Here is a 16,590-nt window from a genome sequence, read left to right on the forward strand (position 1 = left end):
GCATCAGATGAGTTGTCCTACATAGTGCCTGCTTGTAAACACCCAATAATTCTTGTAGTTAGTGTCCGCTAATCTATGCCACTTCGTTCTGGGTTATTCTTTCGAAATAAACAAGTCCTGGGTAACGATATATATTTATTTAGATGTCTGCAGAGCTGATATATTTATAACATTAAAACCGGCGGTGCTGGAGACTTCCCTCGGTTCCAGGGACCTTAGCAGCGTGCCCATCAAGTTGTGAGAGAGGAAGAGACAGCGAGCAGAGACGATATCATGCCGAAAGGAGGTGAGGAGAATGGGGGTGATCAGTGATGAGTGTGTATGGGGGTGGAGTATAACTTGCGTGTGTATGAGTGGGATGATTGGGCTATGAGGGAACAAAGATGGGGGTGTGATTGCTGTGGGGGGATACATACACTGGAAGGCGCCGGATCAGGCTGGGGTACAGTGATGGCTACGTGTAGTGACCGGTCTTTGCATCTGGCTCAGTAGGGGATTGCGCGCTAGTTGTCATTTCTTTTTCTCTTCATGCTTCAGTGCCCGGAAAGTTGTAGAAATATGCTACCAGTATATACTGGTTTTCTACCCCTGTGCTCATCCAGTTTGTCATTTATGTAATGACTGGCAGACAGTGGCGGTCTGCTCACACCTGGGGGTGATTATAAATGCTTGAAAGTTTCACAAGCTCAATGCATCTGAGGTAACATTCATACTGTAAGTTCAGTTTCCCCCCACACCTGACTTGACAGGTGAGGGTGGAAGAAAGAGCCAGCAAGGTGCTTTAATAAATTCTATATTTGTGACTTTTGATGCACTGTACATTCTCTGTTATTGTAGGATGGTGACAATGTCAATGTTTTGTGCTCAGTGGCATCGCTATCATCGATCCATGTGGTCATCGGCTGCCCTAGTCCGTATCGTAGATCAGCTTTGTTTAAATGCATGAAGAGAACATTGAAATTAGGACAATGGGACCATTGCAATGTAAAATCTTACTGCTACATTTAAAATTTTATAATGCAACATGTCCTCTCTCATGTGTTAATGTTACCAGTACAATAGATTGTATTGGTAAAAGCATAGTGTGACATGAATGTGCACACTAGGGTCCATTTCTGTTACCAGCCAGGTGAGAATAGAACCCGTAGCCCCATTGCAGTGAGCCAGTAATGCTAATCACTGTCACTGTGCCACCTATGTGTGAACTAGCTCAGCGTATGAAAGTTGTGATTTATGTAGATTCAGGTCTCAAAAAGTAAGACTTTCTGAAAACTTTAAATAAACTACTGCCATCTTTCCTAACATTGTCATTGGAATGCTTCTTAAATTGTGTAACAGTGTTCCCCAAAGTCACTTTAGGAGGACACACTTGGTGATCGTAGTATCTAGTATCTGTGTATATAAAATAATCACTGAGCAGCAGCAATTATTTTCTTTTTTCTTTTTTTTTTCCATTTTTCTCCTTACTGTATTTTGGAGCGGTCTTGATGATTTCTATATAATAGTTAAAATAGATTTATGATATTTGTATTAAATCATATCCTAAATATTGTGTCAAAATGGAGGAAAAGCAACTGTGCATGGGCTCTTATATTATAAGTGCACGTTTGTAAGACTGACCATAAATTAATAAAGTGTGTATCAAAAGCATTTTCTCAGGTCTGCTTACACTTGTAATGCAGTATTTAACACAGCCTCTCAAAGTTATCATATTAAGTAAATCAAATTCTGCCCACTGTCTATTGGTAATCGTAGGCATAGCTTGAATTCTTGGCTTAAATGCCAGCTACTCTTTTGCGTCTCTTCTTAATTCCAATACTGGTGTACAAGCCTCCCTTCTTGCATCAGTCCTGAGATGTACTACAAAACAGATTGTGTTCCTGTTTTCTACCTTAAGCACATTCTTATACTGGAGGTGAGTGCATTGTGTTCCTGAGGTGAAGGTGTAAATTTATCAAGCTGTGGGTTTGAAAAATTGGAGATGTTGCCTATAGAAACCAATCAGATTCTAGCTGTCATTTTGTAGAATGTACTAAATAAATGATAACTAGAATCTGGGTGCTTTCGGCAACATCTCAATTTTTTTCAAACCCACAGCTAAAAACATTTATATTTATTATACTCTACCAAGGATTGGAAATATCTTAACAAATTTAGGATATTAGGAGCTAGAATGTAATTTTTTTTATTTATAGCAGTACAGATTGTTGATAGATAATATTCAGGAGAATCTCAGCTTAGAAGTGTTAATAAAAATATTATAGTTGATTTATTATACAATACTAGACAGCGGAGAAAACAGCATGCATAAAACAGGGGGTGACAAGGTAGACAAAATAAGGGGAGGTTGTGTCAGAGGTAAAGACACTGACGGTCTCATGTAGAGCTGGACACAATTTCTAAAACGCAGATGTAAATTGCATCCGATAAAAAAAAGCACACTCTACATCAGGCCTGTCCAACCTGCGGCCCTCCAGGTGTTGTGAAACTACAAGCCCCAGCATGCTTTTCCAGTAGACAACCTGTTAATAGCTGGAAGGGCATGCTGGGACTTGTAGTTTCACAACATCTGGAGGGCCGCAGGTTGGACAGGCCTGCTCCACATAATATTCTGAAGTGGACGCATCTCAATGTTTGCAAAACAAAATTAGATCTAGTGCGCCTCAACAACCACAGCAGCTCGAACAAACTAAATGGAATACCACCAAACCACTAAAGCAATTCGAACATACAATGGTTTGTACAATGGCGCTCAGTAATTTGTCATACAAGGTGCAAACTAAATATTTTCTAGATCCAAGCCTTGAAAAAGATCTATGCTGAGATCGAAACGTGTTGGTTATTGTTTGGTATATATTAAACTGCCTTCTGGTCACCAATACCCTGGAGCCACTATAAAAGCAAGATTGGATCTAGATAATATTGGATTCATTTGTTATATGCAGCTGAAAGGAGAGATTCTGTAAAAAGAAAGAGGATACAAGAGAAAAAAGAACGTAAAGACCCTTGATTGAAATTAGCCATATTACCCTGAGTAAGCCTAATATTGACTGATCTTGGAAGCGTCAATACTTAGATGGACTACCATTTGGATATATGATATAGCGATGTGGTTGATTTATCAATATAAGAAGAAAGAGGATACAAGGGAAGAAATGTAAAGACCCTTTATTGAAGCTGATGTCGTCTGCCTGTTGATGTAAGCATAACACTTTGGGGGGGATCATAAGACACCTGTCCTTTCAGGATATATGACACAGGATTTTATGGAACTATTTTCATTCACTTCATTGTATATGTTACATTTGTCTATGGGGAATTTTAATATATGTTTTTCTGACATTTAGTTTCCACCTTGTATGACAAATTACTGAGCGCCATAGTACAAACCATTGTATGTTCACATCTCAATGTTTGTCCACTGCTGAGTTGCTCATATATACATTTGATATATACCTGTAATAGGCAGAATCACCTGGTTTACAGCCGACCATTGTTAGTATCATGGGCATTAGCATATTTAAACACAGTACCCAAAGTGTACACAATATAACAGTATGGACAATGGTTACTCATAAAAGTGAAAGGCAAATGCTAATCTTTCCTGCAGGGGTCTGAATGCAAATAACAAGTAATGTAAATAAATCCGATTCATTCATATCTTGCACCAGGGATAGAGCACATGCCACAGATAACGTTTCCGGACAGGCATATCTGCTTCCAGGTCTAAATATGTTGCATTTACTTCTGTGCTTGACCTATACTTGCAAGTCCCTTGCCTCCCGTGATTCACCTCTATAAGTGTGAGGAATCAAATATGCAAGATGCGACTGTCTCTTCATATAGATGTAAGTGTGCGCATGCACAGTAGTGATATTCATCTCTATGCAATGGACTTTCTTCCACTTCTCAGCCTTTTGGCTAAGATCAAGTGAGTACCTGTCTGAGTAGGGATTCCTGCACCTGAAAGGGCCATGGGAAAGCTTGGTCTGGCCAGAAGGCTGGTAGCTTGAAAGCCTTGAGATAGTGAGTGGTGACCCAGGGGTGCCGGAAATCACCTGAGGCCTTGTCACCCTCACTTGACACGATGGGACTGAGCACAATCTCACTTTCAGCTACCACCTTTCCTTGCCCCCCGGCCTTTTGGCCAGGCAGGAATAATTTTCAACATCTCGGCCGAAAGGCTGGAGCCGTTATGCACGGCACTATTTATTTTCTCCACTGTTTTGTCACTTTGACTTATGTTTATGTTTTTTTCACTTGGATTTGATGGGTGTGCGGCTTCCCTTATGGGTCCGATCCCCTGACGATCTAGAGGAGGTGGTGTGGTCCTAGTGGCTCCCACCTCCCTGAATCCCTCTGAGGTCTCTCCTTCCGGGGGGAGGCAGAAGAACTGGTGCCAAGGGGTAAAATCCTTGGCAAAAAGGACCCCCCTAGCCTTGTGGCGACCCCTTGCCCCTTAAGGGTCCTTATGGATCCGGGGATCAAGGGATCCTTCCTCTTTTGAGGAAGGTTTGAACCCGCAACCCTGTGCACGTTTTTTATTTGGGTTTTCTCACTTATTTTTTTCGAGCACTGGGACACGAAAGCACGCTTAAGGCTTTCAATAGAGAAAAAAAATAAAAATCACTTTCTTCCAACTCTACATGAGGCCATAAAGAAGCCGGTGAATAGGTAGTAAGTGAAACAGGAGATTACTGTGTCATGAAGGCTAATGTACCAGTATGAAGGAAAGGACATTTACAGTGGGAAAAGTGCTTAGTGTTATACCTACAGTTTAAAAGAAGTTCCTACATAAGAATTTCCCTAGAATTTCATCAGGATTTCAAATAACTTGCTTGTAATTACCAGCTCACTATAATTTTTTTTTTTAGAATCACTATATCAACAATATAATTCCCCAATCATCCTCTTGGCGGTGTACTGAGTCCCAGGTGTGCTTTAAGCACAAAAGTACTGATGAGCCCCCAGTGTGCTACAGGGCAAAGAAGCTACTAGCAGATGCCATTTAAGCCATTAATTCAGTAAATGATGATAAAAAAATAACTGCTGTAGCAGAAATTGGAGCCTGCTGTTTTTGCAGTCATCACATGGGCTCCCTTTTATTTTAGATGGGGACTTTGGTTGTTTCTGAAGCAAATAACATGATATAGGTCTGATTTCCTTGTGCCCAATTGTCGTGCTGCTCGTTTATCTTTACACGTTTAACACTGGAAAAAGGCATTAACACATTGATCTCTCAAGCCAACACCGAAAAACTTGGGGCCTGATTCATTAAGGATCTTAAACGAAGAGGTATCTTATTTCAGTCTCCTGGACAAAACCATGTTACAATGCAAAGGGTGCAAACTAGTTTTCTGTTTTGCACATAAGTTAAATACTGACTGTTTTTTCATGTAGCACACAAATATCAACTTTAAATTTCAGTGTACAAATAAGCTATCAAGTATTTGTGTGCTACATGAAAAAACAGTCGTTATTTAACTTATGTGCAAATCAGAAAACTAATTTGCACCCCTTGCATTGTAACATGGTTTTGTCCAGGAGACTGAAATAAGATACCTCTTCGTTTAAGATCTTTAATGAATCAGGCCCTTGGTTGCTAAAGTGCAGTGATAGGCACTTTTGGGACTGCATGGGTCGGCCCTCTATCCTTTAAAGGGAATGCACATCACCCTTAATCTCTGTGATTAATTAAAATAATATGTTTAATTATAGAAAGTGACAACATATTAGCAAGCATTTTAATAGAAGATAAATAAGTGTTACAAGTTTTCACTAACAAATCCGACATCACAACATGAAGGAGATACAAGTGAAGGCTCGGAGAGCTGCTTGTTGCCCATCTCTGCTTGAAATGCATGTTTTAGTAGCTTTGATTGGTAATGAAACGAAAGGTTGGGCACATAGTTGTCAACTTACTCTTTAGGACACCCTAATGTCAAGAATGCAGTATACACTGCTGACTGAGCGATGTTCTGCCACCTTTTAATTTTTTGAGCAACAATGCTTATATGCTTATGGCATGGAATGTATACATCACAGGAAGATTTTCATGTCTGGGGGACAGTAAGAACAAAAAATGTCCCCTATAGAGCATAAAGCAGTGTCGCCCTTTAGAAACACTTTTTATTTTTTATTATACATAATTGTGTTGCATCTGCGATTACCATTCAGTCAGCTACATTTCATCTCAGTCCTGCTCACTTTAAAAATGATCAGGTGTTGGAATGGTTGGTACTGCTGGTGGATCAGGAGCTGCCGCTGTCTGAATGTATGTGTAAAGGAGTTTATCAGAATGAATATACTTGAGATAAAGTGTTCTTTATCGGTTAGGCATGTTGTCCCATATACACCAGTCATCCAGGTATGAAAAATGGAACCCACAACACAGCTGATTACCCTTTGAGGCATGCTAAGGCTTTCTAGGTTTTCTACTGGTATGTCCCAGATGTGCAGCATCTTTATGTGCCTAAACTTATATCTTTCTGAACTTGTTAAACTTAACTGAGTTATTACAAGCAATAATATGTTGTACTCTCTGGCTCTGAATGCCTACTACTCTTTTCACAATTATGCTGCCGTCACCTGGCATTGGCATTTACAGAATGGATGGAGTTCAAACCCTTTAAAATAAATTGTTGCTGCTAATACTGCATAGAGGTGAGATCAAGCAGTCTATCCTGTCCTACCATTTATTATACAAACTAATAATGAATATGTGGTCTTCTTGAGCTCTAGAATAAATCGGATTTATTTTTACACAGCTGTGAAAACCATGGCTGTCTTGTAGTTTTGCAAGAATCTATTCTTTTTTTTTATATATATATATATATATATATATATATATATATATATAGCTATAATCTGTTTGTTTTTTACCCCTTCTATTTAGCAGTAATTTAATAATTTTGACATTGTTAGAATTCATTATGTGTATCTGAGATTGTAAGATTAAGGTACATGCAATGTAGGATTTGTAGACCAAGGGAAGCTGCAGTGTCTCCGTGGCTGGGGATTGCTTTTAACTGAATTTGGTCTCAATGCTTTGCATTTTCCTAGCAATTGCAAACATTAGCAGCAGTGTTAGAAAATCTTGCTGCTTATTTTTTCCCATAAAATTAAGCATTAAAGCATTTATGTTTTGTTTCTGAGTCTTCAAATCTTTTGATGGGATATAGTTGGATATGTCCATAATAATATCCTGCATTAAAATAGCAAAACTATTATAAAAGTATGCAGAATGGGCAGAGGTTTTTGATTTAATATATCGGGTAACTATAAAAAACAAACAAACCTATAACCTATCCCCGAAAATGCTCTTCTCACAATTATACCTCTCGCCTCCAGAAACATAATCCATATGAAACGAGGCTAATTACGACCAGAGCCGCGATAGCTCAACTCTAAAAATCTTACCCCTCTATCGCTTTATATGATCATATGCAAAATCCAGAGAATTTGTGCCATGTCAACCATTGGGTTTAAGTGCTCAACCTAAGCATCTTCCCTTTGACTAAGTGGAATTAATGGTTTGTCTACTTCTCAGAGCATGTAGCCTCGCCACACACCCTCACACCTATATAATGAGCATTACAGTACTATTTGTCAATCTAGTCTCTGCACTCATTTTTGTCTCCTCAATAAGATTTGTGTTGGTAATACAATATTGTCAATAACAATGTATTGAGTTAAAAAGAAAAAGAATGCAGAATATAAGCAAAACATACACACTAGGTTTTTGCAAATCCTTCACAAGTGATGTACAGGCTGACTGCATCTCCGCCCTTGTAAAGTGCTCTCTGAAACTTGTAGAGTGCATAGTGACCTAAGGACCGTTAATACTTTTTATTATTTAATTCTTAATTTATAGAACACCAACACATTCCACAGTACTGCACAATTAGGGAAATCAAATGTAACATTCCAGAATTTACAATACAATACAGACCATGACCAATACATGCCCAATACAGGCCCTTGTTGTTTGAGCTTATTGTACAATGTAGCAGAGCAATTGAAGAGACTTGAACATTTATGAAAGGCATGTATAAGATCCTGTGTAGAGTTCCTTTTTCTGTTTGTACATAAACAATTGCTAGGTTATTATGGCTTCCACACATAGCCTTTGGGTCATTTTATGGTGACATTTTGTTATGTATGAATGCTTATTTTAAGGTTTGAAGTGAGGATTTCTTTATTTGTTGTTGTTGTTGTCTTAAAACCTGTAATTTTATGCTCTGCAGGTAGAAAAGGAGGTCACAAGGGTCGGGTGAGGCAGTACACAAGTCCAGAGGAAATTGATGCTCAGATTAAAGCTGAACATGAAAAGGCTCAGGTTGGTCTATAACTTACTAATAGTACAATTTTACAAGTTGTCTTGAAAGTATGAAAGCATCTGAGTAGGAGGTAGTAATAATTACAGCCTTAGTAAAATATGAGTTAATAAATTATGTTTTAATGTGACACATGAGACTGTATATAGACCATGGGAATTAATATGCTAAACAATCAATGCTTTTTATTTGTGTTAATAAATGTCAAATTGCCCTATACATTTTGAAGACTAAAGGAGACCATGTAGCAGTTGATTGACCGTATTATTGTTCAATTCAACCACACCTGTGGGTGGCCAAATTGGCCAGTAGTCTCTTAGGTCATGTGGCTGGATCACTTCTGACTTTGTTGCAGCCTGTTAGTGTGGCCGTGTGTAACTGCAGATGAAAGATGAGTTATTGGACTGTGTGTATGTAATCCTCTTCGGACAGCACTGACAGTCCCTTGTCATCCAACTGAGCAAAGTAGAAAATCATCCTGTGGTTCAGTGTGTGGGTAGAATAAGAATTAACTAATATAATCAGTGAGTCTCTAGAATACATTCATATGACGTTTATCGTTCTCCCCAGAAAATTCTGCCACCCAGGTGGCATTAAGAAGCAGCCAGGTGGGGGCAGTTGTAATACTTTGCAATAATAATGAAAAATGTTGGCGGTTATTGCCCACACCTTCCAGGACTGGTCAGACTGGTGGTCAGTGGTGTTATAATAGGAGAAATTATGGTGTATTCTTTTATAATTGGACTCCAAGAGCTGGAGCACACGGAAAGTAGGTGCTGGGGAGAACACTGACTTTGATGAATTGAGTTAATTTGTAAAATGAGTTCATAATTAATTACGATAAATTGATCTCTAGTTTAATGTTGTTGTCAAACTGTCAGTCCTACAAATAAAATTCAGTAATATACTTATTTTTGGGTCACTGTCACCATGCTAAGTGAATATATTTTAATAGGAGTTGAAGGCAGTCTTATGAATATCATCATTTATTTATCTAGTGTCAGCAAATTCCATAGTGCTTTACAATTGGGAACAAGCACTGTAATAAAACAATACTGGGTAATAGGGACAGACAGAGAGGTAAGACGGCCCTGCCCACAATCTATGGGTAAATATTTATGCTAACTAGAAAATACCCCTTTGTCTACAAGGGCCATCTGGGTCACTCTGTATATCTTCTGAAATGGCCTCACTCTTATATACTGCCCCACTGTTAGTCGCCTACTGTACTATGGAGAGATTTTAACTAAAGTCTCATCTTATGAGACTAACCTTAGCATCGCAACAAGCTTGCTGCTGCCTGGCTGGCCCTGGAAGCTTCTTCACAGGTGTGCAGGTGGGTAATTTCCTAGGAAACTGCTGGCAAAATTAGTGGAGGCCTGAGTTACATGTTATTCATGTATAAGCAAATTAGAGGTACATAGCTGTGATCTAAGGTTGATGTGAAGCCTCCCAGTCCATATAGCATTTATTACATATAGCTATGATGACTTGTATGTTAAAATGCTGTTTTTTGTTTTTGTTTGTTTTTTTTGCATATATTTGAGCCATGCAGATTTACTATGTTAACGGAAACAAAAAATATTGTACAATCCATGCTGGAATAAGAAGTGTTCTCTTTTGTAATCTCTTCCACATAGGAAGCAGAGCTCGAGGAAAGTGGAGTGGGAGCTACTGGAGACCCCACAAAGGAAAAGAAAGATCAGAGCTCAGATGAAAGCGATGAAGACGATGACTATCAGGTAGACTGTCTCATCAAGTGTCGGATCAGAACAGTCTGCATGAGATTAAAATTATTATTTTTAAATTCATTTATACATCCATTTTTTGTTTATTTTATTTAAATTGACATTGAACAGCAGCATGGATTGGAAAATGTTTCTCTGCCCTTTCTCAATTGCTAGCATTTAGTAGCATTTAGTGGCATTTTATGGAATGGTGAGGGGTGAAGCAGATTGAGTAGGATATAGTAACGCTGCTCTCTTTACTCCACAAGCTTAGTACGTAGGGAAGGGTCACTCCTATCTGCTAAACATAGGCAGAAAGTTAATTTGTAATGTTTTTCACTTACTTGTTACTTCTAGCCTTATTTCACTGGCTTTGGTATTTGTAAACAGATGTTTCACATCCCAGCTTCTAGAGTTTAAATAGGCATACATTGACTAATTTTCAGATAAGCATGTGTCCATTCTATTCTACATCAATTTAAAATTACATAAATATGTGTGTGTGTGTGTGTATATATAATATTATGGGAAATAACCTTTTGCAGGTAACGGGTGGCGTGACCGTTGTGGCTTTACTGCTTTCTGGCACACAGTTTGACAATTAAAAGATCACTATACTCCACACCTCATTTACCACAGGGAATTCAAATGTTTAGATTTGAACCATGAAGGGAAAATGCATTTTTAACCTTTCAACAGCAAGTCTGTTTAGAATGTAAAGTATTTTCATCATACTCCATTAGACAGCTGTAGTCTTTCCCACATTATTAAGAAAGTGTCCTAGTGGGATTTGATGTAGGTATACGGTCATATAATCACTTTACTTGTATGTATGTATGTATGTATGTATGAATCCACCGAAAAATACAATGTATAACTGCAAGTCCGCCTGTAAGCCTGTCATTTACTCTGTTCTCTGTTGTGTTAGAGAAGCTTTTCAGCTTTTCTCTTCTAACATACCATCCTTGTAAGGATGATGAGTGAGAGCATGGTAAACTTTAAGTTATTGTAGGTATTTTATCCAACTCCATAATATGTAAAATAAATATATAATTAGTACACTGCCATCTAGTGGCAGATTTGCATAATGCAAATTGCAGTGTACATCCTTCAAATGGTATGTGATAGCTGTTGAAAGACCACAAACAGATGTTCTAACATGCATTTCTCAGAATACGAAAGCCCACATAACAAGGGGATATTTATGAAGTAAAAAGCAAATGTGTACCACCTTTTTGTCTCTTATGTCTAGTTCTTTGCACAAAATGTAGTGCACTAATGTGAGTTGGCACTGTGGCCCTTGCATGCTTTGCACATAGAACACATTCATTGGACATTGGAAAAGTCTTGTATAAAGCCTGTATGGAACACTCATCCTATGCAGGTGAGATCGCACAAACAAATGGGAACCCTCAAGCAGAAAACTCCTCTTCCTATTGGTCCTTGGGTTCAACCCTTTCAACCAGGTCTGGACCTGTTTCACAGAAATGGGAGCATGGGAAAAACTGCTCCAAAGTGCAGCTTTGTTAAAATTTAAAATTAAATTGGAAATTTTCCTTTAAATAGTTGACAAAGAGATAAAGGGATATATGATACTTCTAGCTTTTTTTTTTTTTTCCCCAAACCAAAAAGGGAAAGTTGGTGGGGGTGAAATTTATGATTAAAAATTAACTTCGCTATGCTTAATGTGCCCAAATATTTGTGTTCATTAACATGGACTGCTGTCTCCGGTAAAGTAAAATGGAATATCTGCCATTGGCCCCAACAAAATGATGCCTCAGGGACCAATGTAATCATGAAGAAATGGTAACATGTTTGCTTGTGAACATTGTTCAGTAGAATAATTACATTTTCCAGAGGTTTTATGTTATAAATACTTATGAACATTTAAAATGTTACTGTAATCCCAATTCTGTAATCTCAACAAGTCCAAGTTGCCATGATGATCATAATATGGTCACTGAGCAGCTGTTGCCCAAGCATGGAAGCAAACATTACCTCCCCCACTGACAGCGATTATATCAAAGTAAGTTATAGTTTTGAAATGGAAACTTTGGGGGTGCCCTATTCTACAGCGGCTACCTCTCCACTAGTGAAATGGAGCAGTTGGCAGGTCTATGTAACTGAGGCAGCGGACGATCCTCCATGTACTTCCCAGCAGATTGATAATGCCGCCTCCTTGTGAGTATAAGTTTTGTATTGCCAGAATTGCCTAATTTCATATATATACTAGTCTTGGACGTTTAAAGTATAAATGTGCACCTGCTATTTTTTCAGTAATAGAATAGGCTCACACAGCAGGAGACATTGTTTTTTGCAGGAGAAGATTAATTGAAAAATGTATACACTTCAATTAGCATTTTATAGATGTCAGCAAGTGGGTTTCTGAGTTTCCTACTCACAGCATACTGTATAAATTGTTTTCCTATGTTGTGTTTTCATGCTTTTGCATACTCACTGTTTCTGCTTGTTGATCAAATTATACAGTGGGTTAATTCCACCTTCTAGTAAGCAGGAACTGGCTCAAAGTTAGGGTCTTCAATTTCTGCACTTTTAAATTATTTTACCAAGGTTTGTAATGGGACTCAAAGCATTACACTTATGAATGTTGGTCTTTTGTCCTCTATTTTATTGTTTTTGTCTCATTTTTGAGAGAGTCTTTACTTTACTGTAACTTCACATATTGAGTTTACTTTTCTTATGTTTCAGCAAAAGCGTAAAGGAGTGGAAGGTTTGATTGACATAGAGAATCCTAACCGGGCAGCACAGGCTTCTAAAAAGGTTGCTCAAATTGATCTGGAAGGTCCTAAAGAACTCTCGCGAAGGGAGAGGTAATTGCCTATCAAATGTTTATATTGGTGCATACAGAATAAATAATGTATATTTCCACCATATTTCTTGTATTAATATTATAGCAGTAGCCATATTGAATACTTACATATGCATTCTCTGCACACTTGGTAGCGATGGCTTCATCCTCTAACATCTTACAGGCTATCTTATGAGTGTGTGATGCTGTGCTCCAGTGACTGCAGTGTGATGGCACTACTTAATGCTGTAATTGTCTTACTACCATTAGCCTGTGAAGGCCTATTGTAACTTGTCTGAAGAAATGCAGCATTGAGCAGAGCCTTCTCATTGTAGCCAAAAAGGATATTAACACTTCTTTCCATTGGCCTCACACAGAAACTGTGGTCTGAGTGGTGCAATCTTTATCTAGGAATTACACCCAAAAGCAGATGACAGAAGCGGCAGTATTACATAGACAGAATTGTACTGTATGGCCCAGCCCTCCTGTCACAATTGAGCTGTTAGGATCCCCAGCCATCTTGTGTCTGAGTTTAATCATTACATTTAAATTTAAGACCACATTCTGTACCTTTGTACATCTGAGGTGGTCAGTAACCATTTGGAATAAGCTAATTAACATTAATTATATACAATGAAATATATTATACATTTAAATATGATTGTCTTCTTTGTTAATCATTTTAAATGTACTTTTGTAGACCAGGAGATACATCAGCCAGGGGTGCATCTTGTAGTTACGCAGCAGGACCTGCTCTGGTTGTCAGACTCCTTCCAGACAGGTGTACCATACATTAAAGATTGTAACATTATTGTCACCCCTCATTTGAACCCTTGTGACGTGGGTGTGAAAGGGTTAATCAATACAAAATCCACTGGTCTATCTGAAAACTCTTAACTTTCATATCTATCTGGCTGGTAATTATAGTTGGCAAATTGGAAGTAGCTCAATGCACAGATCATGAATGTTGTACAGCCGTCCCCTGAAATATGGATTATAAGAAAGTTTGTTTTGATGTTCCTTCCCTACCTGAAATATTGTAAGGCCTTGGGATGACTAAATGGTCCTTTGTAGGAACAGCATCTGGATGGTGCTGTAAAACCTTATCTGACCTGCTGATCGTTGGATCCCAGTCCTCTCTGAAATATAAACAGCCAAGTTATGTGACAGGACACAGACTGGAGGCAGATTGCTAAGGGAGACATCAGCATAGTTAATCCCTGATTTCCGCACAGTGATTTCAGAGATCATATTGTTCGAAGTAATCCTTTGTATAGTTATATTTTATTTTTTTGTGTCTTGATTATGCCATAATAATGACAATTGTGATACACAATGTCTAATTTATTTACTAATGCATATTGCATTAACTAAGTTTAAAATAGATGTTTCCCTTAAATTGCGATTTGCTGTTTTTAATGAGGACTTATGGCAATGTCTTTATCACATATTGGATGTCATTGTCTTAAATCCAGCATTTGATGGCACTCTATAAAGTTTATAGGCAGGGTACCTCCCAGCTCACTGAAACTTAGACACCCGATTGCGAATTAGACAAATGGGGAAAGCAAAGAGTGTATTGAAATTACACCTGGGTGACCTGACCATTAATGTTTCCTGCATGAATGAGATGATATATATCTGTCACTGCTTCTAGTGTTTGAGCAAGAATTACAATATTTACTGTTATTCCCCTCCCCATATAGTAGCCAAAATATAAACGATGATTATGGCAGCAAAATAAAAAAATAAATTAAAAAAAGACATTAACTTTTATATAAAAATGTATTTGTATACAGTAAAAAAATAAATAAAAATGTTACTCCTGCGAAAACCAATGCTGTTCAAAAAAGTCTTAGGTCTGTGGTACGATTTCTCATGACTGCAAAAGGGTAACAAATCAATAGGTTTATTATAAGCTCAGGGTTTTGTTGTTTTTGTTTGTTTGTCTTTTTAAAGTTCTATTTCTGTTACTTGTCCTACTTGTGAGGTAGAAATACTGACTATTTTCACCACCCTAGGGTAAAGAAAGCCATGTACTCTGGTGTCCTAGAATAATAGATTGAATGAGTGTGTTGTATTTTAAACAGGGAGGAAATAGAGAAGCAGAAGGCAAAAGAACGCTACATGAAGATGCATTTAGCAGGAAAAACAGACCAAGCAAAAGCTGACTTGGCCCGTTTAGCAATTATTCGAAAACAGAGAGAAGAGGCAGCAAAGAAAAAAGTGGAAGAAAAAAAAAGTGAGTATCCTCCTTTTGGCCAGCTAGTCTCTTGCTTTGCACTGGAACAAAACAAATTGAGGTACTAGAGTAGCTGAGTCACTTGAAGGGGTTTCCTTGGAAGCGGAGCCCTATTTATAGAATTATCACCAGCTTGCTTACATCCTCCCTCCCCCAAAAAGTTGGAATACTTTATTTGATATTATCTAGGTACTAGAAATAATATGTGAAGATTTATCCAGTTAATCTATAATGATCGGATTTAATGTAAAATGCTTTTCTTTTTGTAAACCACTTCTCTACCTGTATATACATTTCCTCTGCATTCGTAAAATACATACAATGTAACTCAAACACTGTACAGTGAATCTGAGACCAGAAGTTTGGGTAGGATAATCAATCATTTTTGTATCCTGCTATTCAGTCCAATCCAATTGGTCTTTCACAGGTTCGGATTCAGGCCCATATATTTTACAAAGGTTGGCCCACATGGTTAAAATGTACCCAGTCGTTTCACCAAATCTGCATCTGTGGCCTATGTAGGACTGTTAAAGGGCAGTATATGGTCACGTGTGTGTGCACTATATATTAAAATATATATGTTACATATTTAATACTGTTACTATTCCCATAGTTGCTCCCTTTTCCCAGGTGCTCTTGCCATAAGCTTTTCAACTTTTCCTATTCTTTTCCAGATCAGGCACTTAGGATGTGTATACAAATCGGTACAAACAAATTACTCATGGCAGTAAAAACCATATTTAGGTTATTAATACATTGTATTTTACTTTGCAGCAAAAGATCCAACGGGAGGAACAGTCAAATCAATGCAGTCCATGTCTCTTAATAAATAACTGCTGTCATACAGAGACCACATCCAGAGGATCCTTGGGCCAGTGCAGCTCTATATGGTCTGTAGACTACTCATCTAGCCACTTCTCTGGTCCCTTGTGTGTCTGCAACATACTTTCCCTGATCAAGTCAGCACAGCATTTGCAGGCTGAGGATACTGCAATTAAAGACTGGACATGCACTCGGCACATATTTATTTAATGCTGTGTGTCTGTGGAGCTTGGATCCGGAACGAGGGGAATAAAGTTTGGAATTAAAACTACAATTTCTGTCATGTTTCTTTATCAGCAACTGGAAATATATAACTTTTTGTATTATTTATTTGTTGATGCATAACATTACTGTACAAAAGTGTTATACAATCTATATTGCAAGGCCTTAAGCCTCATAATTTCCACAATCCCAAAAGTTTGAGTGGAAGTAAAGTGAACACACATGTAGAAGGTAGTCTGCCTGCATATAGGTTGAGATCCTAGCTTTAAGATTCCCGTAACAAATCGTCATGTTGTTTTCATTCTCCTGACTCCCCCCCCCTTCTATCCTCGGGTTGCCAAAAATGTGTATAATGTTAGTTGGAGGTTCTGATCCAAGTATGGTAAGCAATGCAGAGTTTGTAGTGGCAGACATACAGTTCCCCACTGCCCT

The 16,590-nt window shown here is 38.1% G+C and overlaps 1 protein-coding gene across 1 annotated transcript; it reads left to right on the forward strand.

Annotated features, from left to right (window-relative positions):
• Positions 1-182: 182 nt before the first annotated feature.
• PDAP1 (PDGFA associated protein 1) lies at positions 183-16,210 on the forward strand. The gene is made up of 6 exons (XM_075179926.1): positions 183-286; positions 8,247-8,338; positions 9,977-10,078; positions 12,773-12,894; positions 14,963-15,114; positions 15,889-16,210. The coding sequence occupies exons 1-6, from the start codon at positions 274-276 to the stop codon at positions 15,945-15,947; spliced, it is 540 nt and encodes a 179-aa protein (XP_075036027.1). The 5' UTR covers positions 183-273; the 3' UTR covers positions 15,948-16,210.
• Positions 16,211-16,590: the final 380 nt, after the last annotated feature.

Source organism: Mixophyes fleayi, chromosome 7, assembly GCF_038048845.1.
Source record: "Mixophyes fleayi isolate aMixFle1 chromosome 7, aMixFle1.hap1, whole genome shotgun sequence".
Lineage (NCBI taxonomy): Eukaryota > Metazoa > Chordata > Amphibia > Anura > Limnodynastidae > Mixophyes > Mixophyes fleayi.